This window comes from Orycteropus afer, unplaced genomic scaffold, assembly GCF_000298275.1.
Source record: "Orycteropus afer afer isolate SDZICR_OR568_19922 unplaced genomic scaffold, OryAfe1.0 scaffold00345, whole genome shotgun sequence".
Classification (NCBI taxonomy): domain Eukaryota; kingdom Metazoa; phylum Chordata; class Mammalia; order Tubulidentata; family Orycteropodidae; genus Orycteropus; species Orycteropus afer.
In genome coordinates, this window is record NW_006921932.1 from 156,531 (window position 1) to 175,802 (window position 19,272).

At 41.2% G+C, this 19,272-nt stretch overlaps 1 protein-coding gene across 1 annotated transcript in view; it reads right to left on the bottom strand.

Annotated features, from left to right (window-relative positions):
• The window catches only part of SAXO1 (stabilizer of axonemal microtubules 1), a 28,218-nt gene extending 12,939 nt beyond the window's left edge, over nucleotides 1-15,279 (bottom strand). Inside the window, exons 1-2 of the mRNA XM_007952554.1 lie at nucleotides 15,224-15,279; nucleotides 14,218-14,397 (exon numbers count right to left, since the gene is read on the bottom strand). Coding sequence (XP_007950745.1) covers nucleotides 14,218-14,397; nucleotides 15,224-15,279 — 236 coding nt within the window. The remainder of the gene's footprint in view (nucleotides 1-14,217; nucleotides 14,398-15,223) is intronic.
• Between the last annotated feature and the right edge of the window lie 3,993 nt (nucleotides 15,280-19,272).

Consider the following 19,272-nt stretch of genomic DNA (forward strand, 5'->3'; position numbering starts at 1 on the left):
ACCTTACAAGAGATGCTAAAGGGAGTCCTTTGAACAGAGACCCAAAAATAGCAAATAACAACCGACCATTAATACACAAGATGACATAACCCAGAAACTACAGCTATGGACATATCCAAAGTAAAATGAGCTTACAAGATTGTAAACAGGGAACCAGAGACATCAATTGGCAAGTGAGGACAATTACAAATAAAAAAGAGGGAAAAGACTGTGTAGCCACAGAACTTCTAAATGGTGAGGAAGTTAAGAGAGTTGCAAGATAAAATGGACTGTTGCAAGATAAAATGGACTGTTCTAAACTCGGGGAGAAAATTATAGTGATAAAAGGCAAAGATGTCCCTTTGATGACTAAGTTCCACTTGATCCAAGCCATAGTATTTCAGATCACTTCATATGCATGTGTGGCTTAAAATCAGGAAAGGTTTGTATCCTTTTGCTGTACTTATTCCATCTCTATGCTGAGGAAATAACACAAGAAGCTAGACTATGTGAAGAAAGATGCAGTATCAGGATTGGAGGAAGACTCCTTAACAACCTGCATTAAGCAGATGACACAACTTTGCTTGCTGAAAGTGAAGATGACTTTAAGCACTTACTGATGAAGATCAAAGACTATAGCCTTCAGTATGGATTACACCTCAACATAAAACAAAAAATCCTCACAAATGGACGAGTAAGCAACATCATGATAAATGAAGCAAAGATTGAAGTTGTCAAGGATTTCATTTTACTTGGATCTGCAATCAATGCCTATGGAAACTGCAGTCAAGAAATCAAATGAGAAAGTGGTGGAATAGTTAGACAAGCTACACAGACCCTCTACAACAAAAATGAGAAACCAATTGAAACAGATACTGAAGATAATTCTGGAACCCTTAGCTTGGAAGGGAAGGATAAAGAAATTGATTTAAAAACAACTCATAGAAGAAACTGAATGAAAACAGCACATAATGAGACAAATGGAGTTGTGGATTCTCGACAGACCCAAGAGCACAGCCGTTTTGAATATTGGCAAGCAGGATTCCAATCCAGGCAACAACCCGATAATCAGCTCCACTGGCCAAAAACTGCACAGGTAACCACACTGGTGAATGACAACCAGAAAGGTATGATATGTCCCTTGTTCCCCTTATACCCCACACCCTCCCAGTGAATGGAGGTGGGATAATCCCCCATCCCCACCCACTTTCTGAACTGGAAGGAATTCCATCCCAGACTGCGTACTCTGCTACCAGCTGCCTGCTGGGCAGGCAGGAACTGATCCTCAGAGTAGCTGCCCTGCTCCCAGCCACCTTTTGGGCCAGTAAGAACTTTTTCTGAGACCAGGCACCCTATATCCAAGTGCCCTTTTGGATGGCAGGGATTTTTCGGGAGAACAGGGCTCTGTACCCAGTTGCTTACTAGGACAGCAGGAATTTTGTCTGGGACCAGATACCATGCCCACAGCTGCTTTTTGGATGGCAGGAACTCCCTCTGGAACAAAGTACCTTGAAACTAATTGCCTTTTAGACTGACAGGAACTTTTTCTGGGTCCAGGCACCCTGTTCCCAGACACCTTCTGGACCAAAAGGAACTTGTCTGGGATCAGGTGTCCTGCCACCATTTGCCTTCTGGGTAGACAGAAACTAGTTCCAAGATCAGCTTTCCTGTTCCCAGCCACCGTATGGACTGGCAGAAACTTTTCTGGGAGCAGGGGTCCTATGCCCAGTTGCTTTCTGAGGCACAGGAACTTTTGCTGGGATTAGACACCTTGTCCCCAGCTGCTTTTTGTACTGGCAGGAATTCTTTCTGCAACCAGGTGCCCTCTCCCAACAACCATTTGGACCACAAGGAACTTTTTCCAGGTCCAGATACCCTGCCCCCAGACTTCTTCTGGCTCAGCAGGATCTGTGATCAGGTACCCTGCCCCCAGTCCTGTTCTGGGAAGGCAGAAATTTACATCAGGACAAGATGCCCTGCTTCTCATCACCCAGTTGCCCTGACCACCAGTTTTCTTTTCTTTTCTTTTTTTATTTTCATTATTCTCTTTTTCTTTTTTCTTTTCTTTCCCTTTCCTGGTTCTTGGTTTGTTTGTTTGTTTCCTTTTCCTTATTCCTAATTTTCCTTCTTTTCTACTTTTTCTCTATTTCTCCCATCCCGTTTTCCTTTTTGCATTTTTCTTATTTCTTCTTTACTATTCTTTTTCCCTTGCTCTCATTTCTTTTCTCCCCAACTCTCCAGATATTTTTTTTTCCCTCTCTTTTTCTGTTTGTCCTCTGTCATTCTGTTCCTTTTTCCTTTTCTTTCTTTTAGGATTGTTTTTGTTTGTTTGTGATGCTTGTGTTTTTGTTCTCATGGGTTTCTGTTGTTGTTGTTGTTACATCTGATGGGAGATACCAACAATGCCCACATGACCCAACCACATCCACACAACTCCTGCAGTGCCACCCTCTGGGTGAGGGCTACCACCTATTTCTACACCAATTGATCAATGATAGACAGCAGCCAATACCAGCTCAACCCACCCTCAACTCTTCTACATGAATAGATAACCAAGATCTGTGCACACATTCTCATCCTCTAAAACACCCACCAGAAGAGAGATGGTGACTGTCTAAATGCATGGAGTAGCACATCTGTCTTGCTCACAGGGATATAGCAAAACAAAACAAAAAAGCCTGGGCAAATCACATCAATACACAATCGCCAATTAAATGTAAATATAATGACATCATGTCTCAGAGATGACTGACAATTCCATTTCACACAAAGAATCAAGATAAAAGTAGTACAAACACCAAAACCAAAAACAAAATGGGAGCTCTGGTGGTGTAGTACTTAAGGCACTTGACTGCTAACCAGAAGACTGGCATAGTACAAACAAGGATGAAATGGCCCTGGAATAATTTGATAAGGAATTCAAAAGAATTATACTTAGATGCATTCAATGGACTGAGAGACAGATCAAGGAAAACACTGACAAAATCAAGGAAAACACAACTAATAGAAAGGTTCAGTGAAGTGGCAGGATATAAATAAGATCAGCGTACAAAAATCAGTTAGATTCCTCTACATCAACAAAGAGGTCTCTGAATAGGAAATAAGGAAAACAATACCATTTACCATAGCTACCACAGAGATAAAATACTTAGGAATAAATCTTGCCAGGGACACAAAAGACCTATACAAAGTAAACAATAAAACACTACTACAACAAACTATAAGAGACCTACAAAAATGGAGGAACAAAGCATACACATGGATAAGGAGACTGATCATGGTGAAAATGTCAATACTACACAATGGAATCTACAGATTCAATGCAATGACAATCCAGATTCCATCAGCATTCTTTAAGAATGTGGAAAAAACAATCACTAATTTTATATGGAATGGAAAGGGACCTTGGATAAGCAAAGCACTACTGAAATCTACCATACAGCCATGGTAGTCAAAACATCTGGTATTGGTACAATGACAGACACATAGACCAGTAGAACAGAATTGAGAATCCAGAAATAGATCCATTCACCTAAGGGTAGCTTATCTTTGACAAAGAGCCAAAATCCATTAAATGGGAAAGAGATTGTCTCTTTAACAAATGGTACTAGAAAAACTGGATATCCATTTGCAGAAAACAAAACAAAATTCATACCTCATAACATACAAAAAAACTAACTCAAGATAGATCAAAGACCTAAATTTAAAACCTGAAACTATAAAGTTCATCAAAGAAAAAATAGGGGCAAAGGTAGGTGCCCTAATTTATGGCACAGGCTATCAAGCATAACCCAAAATACACAAACAGCAGAAGATAAACCAGATGACAGGGACTTTATAAAAATTAATTATGCATAGTAAAAGATTCTCCAAAAGAGTAGAAAGAGAACCTACAGATTGGAAAAAATATTTGGCAACAACATACCTGACAAGGAACTTATCTCTGAAATTTATAGAAAACTTCAATGTCTCAATAACAAAAAGAGAAATTATACAATTTGAAAATGGGCAGAGGACATGAACAGATACTTCACCAAAGAAGATATTCAGGCAGCAAACAAACATGTAAAGAAATGCTCACAGTCATTAGCCATTGTTGTTGTTGTTGTTATATGCTGTTGAGTCAGACCCGACTCACAGAGACCCCTCCTTGGGTTTCTGAGGCGGTATCACTACTGAAGTAGAATGCCCAGGAGAGATGTAAATCAAAACAACAATGAGATATCATCTCATCCCAGTAATAATAGCAAAGTTCAACAAGCAGAAAACAGCAAATGCTGGCAAGGGTGTGGATACACTGGAACTCTCACACACTGCTGGTGGCGCTATAAAATAATATAACCACTTTGGAAAACAATGTGGCACTTCCTTAAAAAGTTGGAAATAGAAATTCCACTTGATTCAGCAATCCCACTACTAGATATCTATTCTGAAGAAGTAAGAGCCAGGACATGAATGGATATACACACACCTATGTTCATCACAGCACTATTCACAATAGCAAAGAGATAGAAATAACCCAAGTGCCCATCATCAGATGAATGGGTAACCAAACTATGTACATACACATAACGGAATACTAAGCAACAGCAAAGAACAATGAAGAATCAGTGAAACACCTTATAACATAGATGAACTTGGAGGACACTGAGTTGAATAAATCAATCACAGAAGGACAAATTTTGTATGAATCCACTATATAAAAAGTCAAGGAAAGGTTTACACATAGAAGCAAACATTCTTTGCTGGTTACCAGGGATGAGAGGGGAGGGGATGGAAAATTGCTAGCTAGGTAAGAGACACATATTGAATTGGGTGAAAGGAAAGGCAATATACCAAAAGGTGTGACCAGCACAGTAACACTAAAAAAAAGGAAGACATGGAGAGGTGCCCAAGGTACAGAAAACAAAAGCAAATACTTTTGCATACATAATACAGCATTATCAGTAATAACAAACAATAATCTACAAATGGATACATAAATAGATAGATAAGATGATCAGGTGTGGGTAGGTGAATGGGAATAGACCTGTGACCATACATAGGTTTGGCAGACAATATTTCTATATACATATCTGTAACTTCATATATATATACATATATATACACACACACACAGACATTATATATATATGGGCATTATATATATGTGGACATTATATATACATATGGACATTGTTGTTGTTATGTGCTGTCAAGTTGGCCCCAACTCATAGCGACCCCTCCTTGGGTTTCTGAGGCAGTATCACTACAGAAATACATTGCCCAACCTTCCTTCCGAGGAGTGGCTATACATACATATACATATATATGTGTATATATATGTACATAATGTATACATAATGTCCATGTATACAATAGCGCTAACAGGAGGCAAACTTATGGTAACTTCCTAGGCACAACGAAACACTTTGAGGGAGTGAGTCTCTGGGCCTGAAGACTTGGGGCCATGGTTGTGAGGGATAGCAGTTCATTTAACATAATATACTACATAAAAACATTGTTCTTCATCCTTGTTTGGAGAGTAGTGACTGTGGTGGGTCTTAAAAGCTTGTGAGCAGCCTTCCAAGATGCAACAATTGGTCTCTACTTGTCTAAAGCCGAGTGAAGAAAATCAAAGATGCTTGGAAACAATTAATCCAAGGGACTAGCTGACCATGGGAATCTCAGCCTACAAGACCCTGAGACAAGAAGAACTAGATGGAACCTAGCTACCGCTGCCAACCACTCAGAAAGGAATCAAAATTAGAGATTCTCGGTAGAGTGGGGAAAAAATGTACAACAAAAACTCACAATAATAAAAAAGACCAGACTTACTGGTCTGATCTGGTATAACCCCCAAGACTATGGCCCCTAGTCATCCCTCAGTGTGAAAATGAACTCACTCCCATGGTTTAACTTTCAGCCAAACAATAGACAGGTTTATGAGGTGAACAATCACACCAGGTAGCTGCATTCCTTTGAACAATCAACCACAGGAAATTAGAAGAGCAGCATTTGTGCAGGGAGAAACTCAGAGGGCATAAATGCATAAGAAAGAAGGACACAGGGAAAAGGTAACCACAGGGAAGAAGTAGGAAGAGAGCCATTACATTGTGAGGATTGCAATTAATATCACAAAACAAAATATGTATCAACTATTGAATGGAAAAAAAATTTACTCTGTAAACTTTCACCCAACTCACAACAAAAAGTGAGAGAAAAAAAAAAAAAAGATGCTGGAAGGAGTATAAGAGTTTAAGGCAACAATCACAACAACCATAAGAAAAAGGTAACCCACTGCCATCAGGTCAATTCCGACTCATATGAACCTCCATTGGGTTTCCAAGGATGTAATCTTTATGGTAGTACATTGCCTCATCTTCCTCCCATGGAGCTATTGGTGGGTTTGAACCATCTCCAGAGCTCCTTAGGTAAATACTAATTCATACACAAACCTGCAATAACATGATTAACAATAATCAATGTTCTAAGAGTGGATACATAGATAGACATGCAAGCTGAACAGGTATGGGAAGGAGAATGGGCCTATACTCATGAATATGTATAAACTTGACAAAAGATATTTCTACTAATGTAATGAAATATGCTTCAAATATATCCATCAACACAGTAGATCATACAGGGAGCAAATAACCCAAAACCCCTTGAGAGTGAGATGCTGGCCCTGGGGACTCAGGACTACAGTCTCAGAGGACAACTAGGTCAATTGGCACAACATAGTCCATGAAGACAATGTTCTACATCCTACTTTGGTGAGTAGTAACTGGGTCTTAAAAGCTAGTGAGTGGCCATCTAAGTGCAACTATTTTGCTCCCCTCATCCAGAGGAAAGAAAAAGTGAAGAAAATAAAAGACACATGGAAACAATTAGTCCGAAGGATTAATGGACCACACAAACTTCACAACACTGAGACCATAAGAACTAGATGGTACCCAGCTACCACTACCAACTGCTGTGAAAGGGATCACAGCAGCAGGTCCTGGATAGAGTGAGAGAAAAACGTGAAATAAAACTCAAAATTATTTCAACAATGAAAAAAAGAAAAACATGGTCAGATTCCTCAATATGGATTGCACCTCAACATAAAGAAAAAAAAAATCCTCACAACTAGAACAGTAAGTTAATAAAGGGAGAAAAGATTAAGGTTGTCAGAGATTTCATTTTACTTGGATCTACAATGAACACCCATGGAAGCAGCAGTCAAGAAATCAGACATCATATTGCACTGGGCAAATCTGCTGCAAAAGACCCCTTTAAAGTGTTGTAGAGCAAAGATGTCACTTTAAAGACTAAGGTACACCTGACCCAAGCCATGGTATTTTCAATCTCCTCGTATGCATGTAACAGCTGGACAATGAATAAAGAAGACCAAAGAAGAATCAATGCCTTTGAACTGTAGTGTTGGGGAAGAATACTGAAAATACCATGGACTGCCAAAAGAATACATATCTGTCTTGGAAGAAGTGCAGCCAGAATGCTCCTTAGAAGCAAGAATGGCCAGACTTCATCCACCTACTTTGGTCACATTGTCTGAAGGGACCACTGGAGAAGAATATCATGCTTGGTAAAGTAGAAAGTCAGCAAAAAAAAAAAAAGACCCTCAACGAGATGGATTGACACCGTGGCTACAATGATGGGGTCAATCATAGCAAGGACTGTGAGGATGGCACAGAACCAGGCAATGTTTCATTCTGTTGTACACAAGGTCACTATGAGTTGGAGCCAACGTAAGGGCACCTAACAACAACTGGTAAGAAAGAGACTGGTAGAATCTCTGAGACTATGGCCCTTGGTCACTCTGCAGACCTGGAACAAAATTCACTCCCATAGCTATGTTTTCAAACAACAGGCACATCTACAAAGTGAACAATAACACTAGGAAGGCAGACACTCCTTAGAACAATCAACCATTCAAGATCAAAAGGGCATTTTCCCAAGGGCAAAGTTCAGAAGGCAGGAAGGGTTAAGACAGGAGGAGGAATGGAAATGAGAAACACAGGGAGTAGGTACAGGAGTGATGTTAGACTGAAGGGATTGCAATTGATGACATGAAAAATAAAATGTATATGAATTGTTGAATGGAAAACTGATCTGCTCTGTAAACTTTCACCTAAATCACAATCAAAAGTTTAAAAAAGAAATCATACGATGTATTGCATTGGGCAAATCTGCTGCAAAAGACCTCTTTAAAGTATTAAAGCACAAAGATGCCACTTTGAAGACTAAGGGGCACCTGACCCAAGTCATGGTATTTCAATAGCCTCATGTGTATGTGAGAGCTGGACAAAGCATAAGGAGGACCACAAAAGAATTAATCCATTTGAATTGTGGTGTTGGCAAAGAATATTGAATGTACCATGGACCGCTGGAAGAACAAAGAAATCTGTCTCAGAGGAAGTATAGCCAGAATGCTCCTCAGAAGCATTGGCCAGACTTCATCTCACATACATGTTGTCAGAAGAAACCAGTCCTTAGAGAAGGATGTTATGCTGCATAAAGTAAAGGGTCAGCAAACAAAGGGAAAACCATCAACAAGATGGATTGACACAAGGGCTGCAACAATGAGCTAAGCATGGGCAACAATTGTGAAGATAGTACAGGAGTGGGCAGTGTTTTGTTCCTTTGTACGTAGGGTCGCTATAAGTCAAAACCAACTCAATGGCATCTAACAACTTACAACATATACATATAAAAGCTCGACAAGGGAAAAGGAAGAAAGAAGAATTATGTTTGAACTGTGGTATTAGTGAAGAATATTGACTAGACCATAGACTACAAAAAGAAAGACCAAATCTATCTTGGAGGAAGTACAGCCAGAATGCTCCTTAGAAGCAAGGATGGAGAGACTTCATCTTGTTTACTTTGGACATGTCATCAGGAGACACCAACTTCTGGGGAAAGACATCATGTTTGGTAAAGTAGAGGGTCATAGAAAAAGCGGGGAGATCTTCAATGAGTTGGATTGATGTGGTGTCTGCAAAAATTGGCTCAAACATAGCAATAATTATGAGGCTAGCACAGGACAGGCAATGCTTTGTTGTGTTATATATAAGGTTGTTGTGAATCAGAGGCAACTGGACAAACAACACATCTAGTTAGCTAAATCCATGCCTAACTTCCTCTGAAATGTTCCAGGCAAGTCTACTTCATGTGTCCACTAATTCTCAGGTCCAGTCTATGTAGGGGAGTAATTCTACCCCCAGTGGCATAGTTCTGAGTAGGCAAGTCAAGTATTTATTTATTTTAACAGAAATGGGTAGACTCAGGCCCAATTGCAATTTTCTTGCTTCTTTTAAGGCTTTTGGAAAGGATACTGTTATGGGTTGATTGAGGTTATCACGTCTCCAAAATGTGTGCTAGAATCCTAAGCCCTATACCTGCAGATGCAATCGTGTTTGGAAATAGGGCTTTCTTTGTTATGTTAATGAGGTCATACTAATGTAGGGTGTATCCTAAACCTAATCACTTCTGAGTTATAAAAAGAACAGATCAGACACAGAGACAAGCATATACTGGGGAAGACTAATGCCATGTGAAGATCTTTTACAAGCCAAAGAACCAAGGAGCACCCAGATGACTGACAAGGAAAGAAGCCACACAGCTGAGATTCTGATTTGGATCTTTAGACTCCAAAATTGTGAGAAAATAAATTTCTATTCTTGAAAGCCACTCACTTTTATTTCTGTAACATCAGCACTAGGTAACTAAAGCAGATACCAAATGCCCCTCCTCTTTTAGCTCTCCCGTTCCTAATATGGGTTAAGTTGTGTACCCAAAAATTGTTGTTGTTGTTGTTATGTGCCGTCGAGTCGGCCCCGACTCATAGCGACCCCTCCTTGGGTTTCCGAGGCAGTATCACTACGGAAGTAGGATTGCCCAACCTTCCTTCCGAGGAGTGGCTGGTGGGTTTGAACCGCCAGCCGTCTGGTTAGCAGGCAAGTGTCTTAGCCACTATGCTACCATTAAGTGTTGTAATTTTTAACCCCTATATTTGTAGATGTAACCTCATTTGGGAATAGTATCTGTATAGGCTGTGTTTTAAGCCAATCACCTTTGAGATACAAATCAAGCAGGTTAGGCAGAAAGAAGTGAGTGGAGATGGGAAAGACAGATGCCACATTACAGAAGATCTCCAAGGAACAAGGACCGTCCCTCAGAGTCAACAGAGACAGAAAGCTTCCCCCAGTACTGGAACCCTGAATTTGGCCTTCCAGCCTCTTAAGAAAATAAGTTTCTGGGTGGTTTTTTTTTTTTTTTTAAAGCCATCCCCTCCTGGTGTTTCTTTTATAGCAGCACTAAAGAACAAAGACACTCAGCTTTTCTCAGTTTACCAAAGAGCCATGTCAAATCAATGAAGGAGATTGTGCTGCCACCTTCCTGCCCTCTGCTTCCAGCCAAATCCATTAAAGCTGAACCTGATTCCATCTTCCACCTCCATTCCACTCTACCCATGGTCCCACTCCCTTTAGATGAAAGTTAGATAAAAGTCTAACACCATGTTGAAGACTCACCTCTTCTGAGGTGATTCATTTTGTCCATCTTTAGGGAGCTAGCTTAGCTAACAGATATAATGTCCCAAAATGAGGCCCAAGTGTTTTACATGGTGACATGCCTAAGAGGAAAAATGAGGCTTGCAGTATAAACCTCTTTTTCATAAACTGAACTCAGGTCTAACTAAAGGCATCCTAGCTGGGAATCGGCAAGAAACAGTTTCATGCTAAGAAGAGCTGGAAATCATGAGTGTTCCCTTCCCGGTACCTGCTGTAAATCCCCATGATTTACAGTAAGAGTTGTGTGCAGCTGTAATCATGCCTCATGCTGGGAGAATAACCTTTCAAGAAACCAGGTGTTTTCTGTGTCTGGACTTAATCACCAAACCCAGCCAAGCCCTGGGCCACATGACTTTTTCATTCAGCAGATGGCAGTCCTGGATCCAACCTGAAAAACTAAGCAGGGACAGACAGTCTTTGGATAGGAAGTCAGTAGGGCATTCTGGTAACAGGGTTCTATGGGTTGCAGGGGTGGCTTTCTGTCACACACACACAGGGCTGATCCACACTTTTCCCCCAGCAGCCACTCATGGGCACCTGACTAAATTTTTGTCCTCAGTCTTTGAAAAGCTAGTGACCAGCATGGCAGGCACAGGGTTGAGAAAAAGTGACATTCAAATACAGGGAGAGAAGAGATCCTTCTGCCTCTTAGTTCTGAGGTAGGAAATAAAGGAGTTAAGAATGAACCATTTCTGCTCCCCCCTCCCCATAGATAACCTGATCCTGCCCCTTTTTCTTTTAAAGGTCTTCATGATTATTAACAGAGGAGCCCTGGTGCCACAGTGGTTAAGTGCTCAGCTGTTAACCTAAAAGTTGGCGATTCAAACCAACCAGCCACTTCAAGGGAGAAAGATGTGGCATTCTGCTTCTGTAAAGATTTATAGCCTTGTAAACCCCATGGACCAGTTCTACTCGTCTTACAGGTCAGTGAACTAGAATCACTCTAAGGCAGTGGGTATGAATGATCATTAGCAGCTTGTTTTGGAAATTCCTTCAGTATCTGTGTCCCTCCACTTTGACCACATCTTGCCATGAATGATATTTATCATTGCTCTGGCTCTGGCTCTGGCTGCAGTGAAGGCCTTCTGGATGATATGTTTATCGTTGTCAGTGACACAAGGCAAGGATAATTTAGGACAGGTCAGAGGGTAAGTTTTTGTTTTGCAAAGAGCCAGCAGGAGGAGGGTGGTGGTGTGGATCTCCATCTGGGAGGCCTCAGAGCTAGGTGATAGGCAGAACTCTTGCCCAGAGAGACAATCTGTGCTCATTCTCCTAAACTTGGGGCCAAAAAAACAATATCATTGCCCAAGATTCAACCCTCAAAACATCCTTTTCTATATTTCCAAGACAGGAAATATACTCCTTATATAGCAATATGTGAACTCGTACTGTGCCTTATACTCCACAAAGAGCTCTTGATTTCCTGTGAATTGGGTATAAAGAGATGAGACCAGTACCTAGAGGCTGAACATGAAGGATGCAAGCCACTCCTCATCATTATATGCCTATCCTTTTCTACCAATCACATGCCTCTTAGACATGTGCCTAGGACTTTTCATTTGTGCTGGACATGGTTTCTTAAAAGAAAAATGAAAAGCCCAGGAATGTCCATATTTCTTGTGGTTTTAAAGCAAGTTGCTATCAAGTTGCAAGTTGATTACAACCATGGCAAACTTATGTGTGTCAGAGTAGAACTATGCTCCACAGGGTTTTCAATGGCTGATTTTTTGGAAGTAGATTGCCAGGGCTTTCTTCTGAGATACCTCTGGATAGACTTGAACCTTCAAACTTTCAGTTAGCAGCTGAGTATATAAACTGCTTGCACCACCCAGGGACTCCATTGTGATCTTTACACAGATAGAAACTAAAGACGCTGTTTTTTTTGGCAAAATGAAGGTCCAACTTTAAACTTCATATTGTTTAAAAAGTCATAGATTGACAACACAGTTGCACAGCTTACAACTTTTAATGGATCATAGTCCAGAAATATTTCATGTAAATAAACTCACTTAAAATAACTGCTTAAAGGTGATCTGATTCAAATCAGACAAGGGCCTTCACTCCACCCATTCTCAATCCGCTGCTGCCCAGTGGTTCCCATCAAACTCAGGAATCCCTTGGCTTCATTCCTCACCTCATGGGCCCTTCACCCATGCTCTGACATGGACTTCCTGTGGCTTTGTGGTTCATGCCTCCAACCCCTAATGTCAACAAGGAAACTGTCCTGGGGAGGATCAATCTACAAGCCAAGGAACACCAAGGGGAGAAACTGATACAGAATGAATTAGGGCTATTCTGCTTCACCTGAACCACCTGAGATCTTTAATAGGAAAGCCCAAAATTACAAGGCAGAGGAAGAACAACAGGAAGAACTACCACCATGTCTTGGGCACCTATCATGTACAAGCCCTGTCCTAGAACAATGTACATAGTGAATTCATCCCCTTCTCAAAGCAATCCTGCACAGTAGAGATTGAGAAAGATAAGGCAGAGAACACATAAACCATTCAGGTCTCACCTGGGGACAAAACTACACACTCTGAAACCTGCCCAATTACACTCAAAGATGTTTTAGTTCCACTGGGTCACAAGTCACAGGTCACCACTTGGAGGTCACTAACCAAGTTGCCAGAGGTAGATTCTGCTAGGGTCTTGAAACCTATAGAGCAATCCTGAGGTTGGTCATTTTTCCCCACCTTCTCAATACAGACATTTCTGCAACCCTAGATCCAGGTAGATCTAAAGAATCACAGTTTGGAAATCAAGAGTAATTTAAAACAAAAATCTATTCTTTGTTCATATTTCTTTAAGAACATTTAACCAGTTGCCATCAGGTTGATTCTGACCCATGACGACCCCATTTGTGTCAGAACAGAACTGTGCTTTATAGAGTTTTTAATGGTTGATTTTTTTGGAGTAGTTCTCCAGCCTTTCTTTCAAGGTACCTCTGGGCAGCTCTGGTAGCATAGTGCCTAAGTAGGCCGGCAATTCAAACCCACCAGTCACTCTTCAGAAGGAAGATTGGGCAATCTACTTCTGTAGTGATATTGCCTCGGAAACCCAAGGAGAGGTCACTATGAGTCGCATCCAATTCGACAGCAATGAGTTTGGTTTTTGGTTTCTGGGTGGACTTGGCTCTCCTATCTTTTGGTTAGCAGCCTAGTGTGTTGACCATTTATACCACCCAGGGACTCCTTGAAGAACATTCAAGAGAGCTCCAACTCAAAACCAGCACCATTATTTCTCAAAAGTCCATTCTTCCTTTATTCACAAGTTCTTTTCTATCACTGCTCCCGGGTGGTGCTGGAGCCACTCCTGGGTCAAAGCCCCAAACTCTTTTCTCAACAGCAGCTCCTCCTTTCTACTTCTCCAACCCATCTTTTCATATCTTTATTACTTTACTTAACCTCCAATCCTATAAGATGTAGATCAACTTAGTCTCTCCATGCCCAACAAGCAAGAATCTTTTCTCTTTAAGAAGGAACTGGGAAATATCTAGCAGGCTAATAAAAGCTAGATTTCCTTTCAACAATAGCATACATTAACGTTAAGATATTAATATTGGATATTGATATTGTGCATTCATTTATTAATAGTGTACATTATTACATTAGTATTATACATCTATACTGTACATTGCTGCTTTAATGCTGTGGATCTACACATTAATACAATTTGTCCTCACCGTGATGTGGTCAGGCCTTCCATTGGTATGGACCCTTTCTTGTACTCGAGCTTGGGCTTGAAAGACTCTCTGGGCAGGTAAGAATGATAGAGAGGGTAGTTCTCGGTGTACTCGGAAAAAAGACATGGTTGCTCTGTTTTATCATAAATCTTGGTAGGGAGATGTGGGCAGTGATGTCGCCTATAAGAGACACATGTATTATGTTATTTACTTTCTTGGGAGTATGATAATGCTAACTCCTTAAATATGATCCAGAATTATAAAATATTATAGATGCCTGGTATTGAAAGAATTTAACCTTCTCCTTTCTCTACTAAACAATGTAAAGTGGTCAGAATTAAAGATGATCTCTTTAATTATCAAAATCTCTTGGATCTTAAAAATTATACACTGCATGGCTTATGCTCACCTGTTACACATGCTTGTTTAAATAGTGAAATACATCCATACCTTAATGGGTAAATGGCCGCACACCTTCTCCCCAGCCCTCTGAGGGCCACTCCTGCTTTTAGTCCCTCCCCTACAGCCTACCCAGGCTTCCCAACAAGTTAGCAATTAAGGACTTAATACCTGACACAGCATGGGCCTCTGAGGCTCTAGGGCCCAGGCAAGTTCCTTTCTAATTGGTTGGTGCCTAAGTCAATATCACCTTTGCATACAAACATCACACAAAGTAATAGAATGACCTTGGTTTTTAAGAACACTAAATACTACTAACTACATGAAATCATTTTGGCTCATTTCATTTATTCATTCAGGTATCATCTTAATTATTGCCTCCTTAGAAAAGCTTTCCCTGGCTATCTTACACCTAAAATATCCATCATTACCACCTCCTTCCCTTCCTCTCTCTCTTCTTCTTCCCTTTCTCTCTCTCTCTCTCTCTCTCACACACACACACACACACACACATTCTTTTATCACTGTGTGTATATCTTTCTCACCACCTTGTTATCTGTAATTACTGTATTTTTTGTGAGTTTATTCACTTACCTATCAAACCTACCTATCAAAATCAGTATCTTCTATCTTATTCTCTGCTACATCCACAGTACCTGGCATATGGTAGGCATTCAGTGAGCATTTATTGAATGAATGGCTAAATACATAAAATGAATAATTAAATAAATTTTATGACTCATTAATGCATTCAACCATTAATTGAAAGGTTGGAGGGTTGAGTCCACCCAAAGGCACCTTGGAAGAAAGGTCTAGTGAGCTAATTCCAAAAAATCAGGCACTGAAAATCCTATAGAACCAAACCAAACGCACTGCCATCGAGTCGGATCCAACTCACAGCAACCCCTCCTTGGGTTTCCAAGGCTGTATCACTACGGAAGTAGATTGCCCAATCTTCCTTCCGAGGACTGGCTGGTGGGTTTGAATCACCAGTCTTCTGGTTAGTAGTCAAATGCCTTAGGCACTATGCCACCAGAGCTCCTAAAAATCCTATACAGCACAGTTCTACTCTGACACATGAAGGGTCACCATGAGTGAAAGTCAACTCAACGCCAACCTACTAGCCATATTCAGGGTCTTCCAAAGGCGGGTGTTCTCCCCTTGTCTGCTGATACTGAAACCATTCTAATAGAGACCAACAAATAGATAGGATTCCAACTACTCTTTAACACTCTGATCTTTCCACAGAACTTTCTTTACTGTCTAAACAAGAAAATGACATCAGATAAACAGTAACAACCAGAATATGAAATGCTGGACCTGTAAGGACCCCAGAGATCAGCAGTCCTATATCTTGATCATATAAATATGGACATGAAGTCCAAGAGAAGTTAAGTGGCTGCTAAGGTCACATAGCTGGTCAGCAGCAGCTTCACCCCAGGGTCCTCTCTCTCTCCCTCACACATTGACATACGTTCACAATTCAATTTAAAACCCAAACTTCAGACTTTTAAAGGATTTGCAGCTCATTTTCACTCCTTCCCAGTAGTTGGGAGCTTGTGATCTGTCACAGCTGCTGTCTGAGGCAGGAAAACACTTGGTGCAGAAATGCACTCTTGGTTGAGGAAAAGGGAAAGATGCCAAGGTCACCAAGCCTCAAAGCATAAAAGTAATCATTCTACACTAGTAGTTTAGAAATATTCTAGAGTGTCTGGAATATCAAAAACTCTTGAGATGCTAGAGGCAAGGCCTGTTCACAGAGCACCCTTATCTTTGGAATGCCCCCCCTTAAAAGTTTCATAAAGCCCATTCCATTAGCCTCTGGCTCACTCACTCACTCATTGCTGTCCAGTCAGATCTGACTCACAACGACCCCTCCTTGGGTTTCTGAGGCAGTATCACTATGGAAGTAGATTGCCCAATCTTCCTTCCAAGGAGTGGCTGGTGGGTTTGAACCACCAGCCTTCTGGTTAGCAGTCAAATGCCTTAGGCACTATGCTACCAGAGCTTCATTAGCCTCTGGGGATGGGTAAAGCCAATGATTCCCTTGAAGTCTGTGTTTGTTAAGCCACAGTGGTTTACACATTTCTTAAATATTTATTTACTAAAATTTATTTCCTTGTATTTATACTATAGGCAAAGAAACAAGTGATAACACTTTTATTAACTACAAAATAAACCTTATGAACATTCATAGTACACCTTCATGCCAATCTTGAGACAAGACAACTCACACTCGCTACCTACTCTCTCCTATACAGATCTTTAAAGAATTCAAACAGTGTAAGGGAAATCAGAATAACTCCAGTTGATATTGTGCTAGTAAACTGAAGACATTAGAAAGTGGAACCCTTTGGTGACGGCTCTTCCTTCCAGGTCACCTTATCCAAGGTAACAGAAAGCAGGGCTAAACTCTCTATGTGTCCAGGAATAGGGAAACTTGAAGGTCATCTGGTATAAACATGAATAATAAACTTCAATTGGCAAAACAACTTAGGTCAACTAGTGGTGGCTACCTTGAAATATTCTGAGTTCACATTCAAGAATAATGAGACAGGCACATGTGCAGCACCTGCAGCAGTGATGCCCCGCTTCTCTCGAACACAATGTCCACAAACACACCTTCTTGCCAAAGCAGAGCAAGTAGAAGTCACCACCGGCATCAGGCCTGGGCTGCGTGGGTGGTTCCAGGACCCCACCGTGGCTGCTGTCAAGGGGCGTACAGAGCTCGAGTGGCCCATGCTCACGTCCACCGAGCCCTGAGACAAGCTGCACCCTATGGTCACCAAGTGCTTCTCCATCAGGTGTCATGAAAGCTGAATGGAGATTGCAGAGGTCTTGCAGAGCTGGAGTGTTGAAGCTGCTGCCAACAGGGGATGGAGACAGTGCTGCAGCCCAGGCACTCAGGTGAGACCCCAGAGAGGCCACAGCCCAGGAGTAAGGGCTGCAGGCTCAGAGATCTGATACAAAGACTTCACTGAGTCACCCAAACACCAGACTAGATAAAGCTGAAGAAGGGAGTTTTCAACTTAAGTCACATCAGTAGAATTATCCAAATCATAACACAGAGGAGACAAGAAGGAAAATTAGAAAGAAAGAAAAGGGTAAACAAAGAAGAATGCTAGAGACTATGGGACAAAATCCCATGGTCTACTCTCTGAAATTGAACTTCCCAAAGGAGGGAAGAAAGGAAACAGAGCAGAAGAAATATTTAAAGAGATGAGACCTGAGAAGGTTACCAACTGATGACAATCCATCTATCCAGAGAGCTCAGGAAACCCCAAAGAGGATAAATTCAAAGGAAAACACATGGAAGCATGTCATAGTCCAACTCCCAAAAACCAAAGATGAAAAAGCCCTGAACTGAAACAAAGAAAAAAAGACATTCAGGGAAACAGGAAGAATGATAACTGATATTTATCACAAAACAACAGAAGCCAGGAAACAAAGAAAGGGCATCAGTAAAATGCTAAACATAAAGCAAACAAAAGTCATTCAGACCAGGAGTTCAGTACCAAGGAAAAATATCCCACAATTAAAGGTAATCAGACTAACAACCCAGCCCAAAAAACCAAACCCCTCTGCCATCGAGTGGATTCCAGCTCATAGTGACTCTATAGGACAGAGTAGAACTTCCCCTACAGGGCTTCCAAGGTTGTAAATTTTTAAGAAAGCAGACTGCCACACCTTTCTCCCTCAGAGCAGCTGGTAGATTTGAACCTTTTGGTTCACAACTGAGCACTTTATCCTCTGTGTTACCAGTGTTCCTAAACTGACAACAGCAGAGTTCCGGCAAGATGGCAGACTAGGCACAAAGACTGCACAGACCCTCTTCAACAAAGAAAAGGGAAAACAATTAACAAAGACACAGAAGATAATCTTGGACCCCTGAGCCTTGAAAGGAAGGATATAGAAGTGGACTAAACCCCAACTAGCAGAAGAAATTGCGCTAAAATACCCAAAAAGGAGACAGACGGAGCTGTGGTCTGGCAGTGATCCTGATGGCACAGACAGCTTGGAGATTCCCGAGTGGTGGTAGGACCTAAGAATTAACCTAAAAAATCACCCTGCTAGCCAGGAACTGCACGGAGGACTGTGCATGGTGGCTGGGGAATAAATGGAGAAGGTAAGGAGAAAGGTGGGCTGAGCTGTGGACTTTTGCCGGTCCAGAGGACGCCGCCATTTTGAAGGTTTAAAAAACAGCTTGACTATTTTGGATATTTAAAGAGACAGCGCTCTCGCAGATTCCTGGGGCTTAAGAACAAGTTCTGCTTTCCAGCAACTCCAAGGACACTTGGGACCTGCAAGACTGAAAATGTACAACATTCCTCTTCTTACTCTTATATCCCACACCTGCTTGGTGAATGGAGGTGCAGCCATCCCCCACTCCCACCTACCTTCTGGGCCCAAAGGAACTCCATCACAGTCAGTGTGCTCAGACGGAGCCTGCGCGCCCTGCCCTGACCTCCACCGATTTTTATTTTTTGTTTTTTTTCTTTTTCACTTTCTTTTTTCTGGTGATTAGTTTGCTTGTATTTGTCTGTTTTAAAACAATATTATTAATACTTTTGTCTATTTTATTATTATTATTAATCTTCCCCTACCTGGTCCTAGTTTTCAGCATTTTTTCTTTTCCCTGTGCCTGGTTGAAATTTT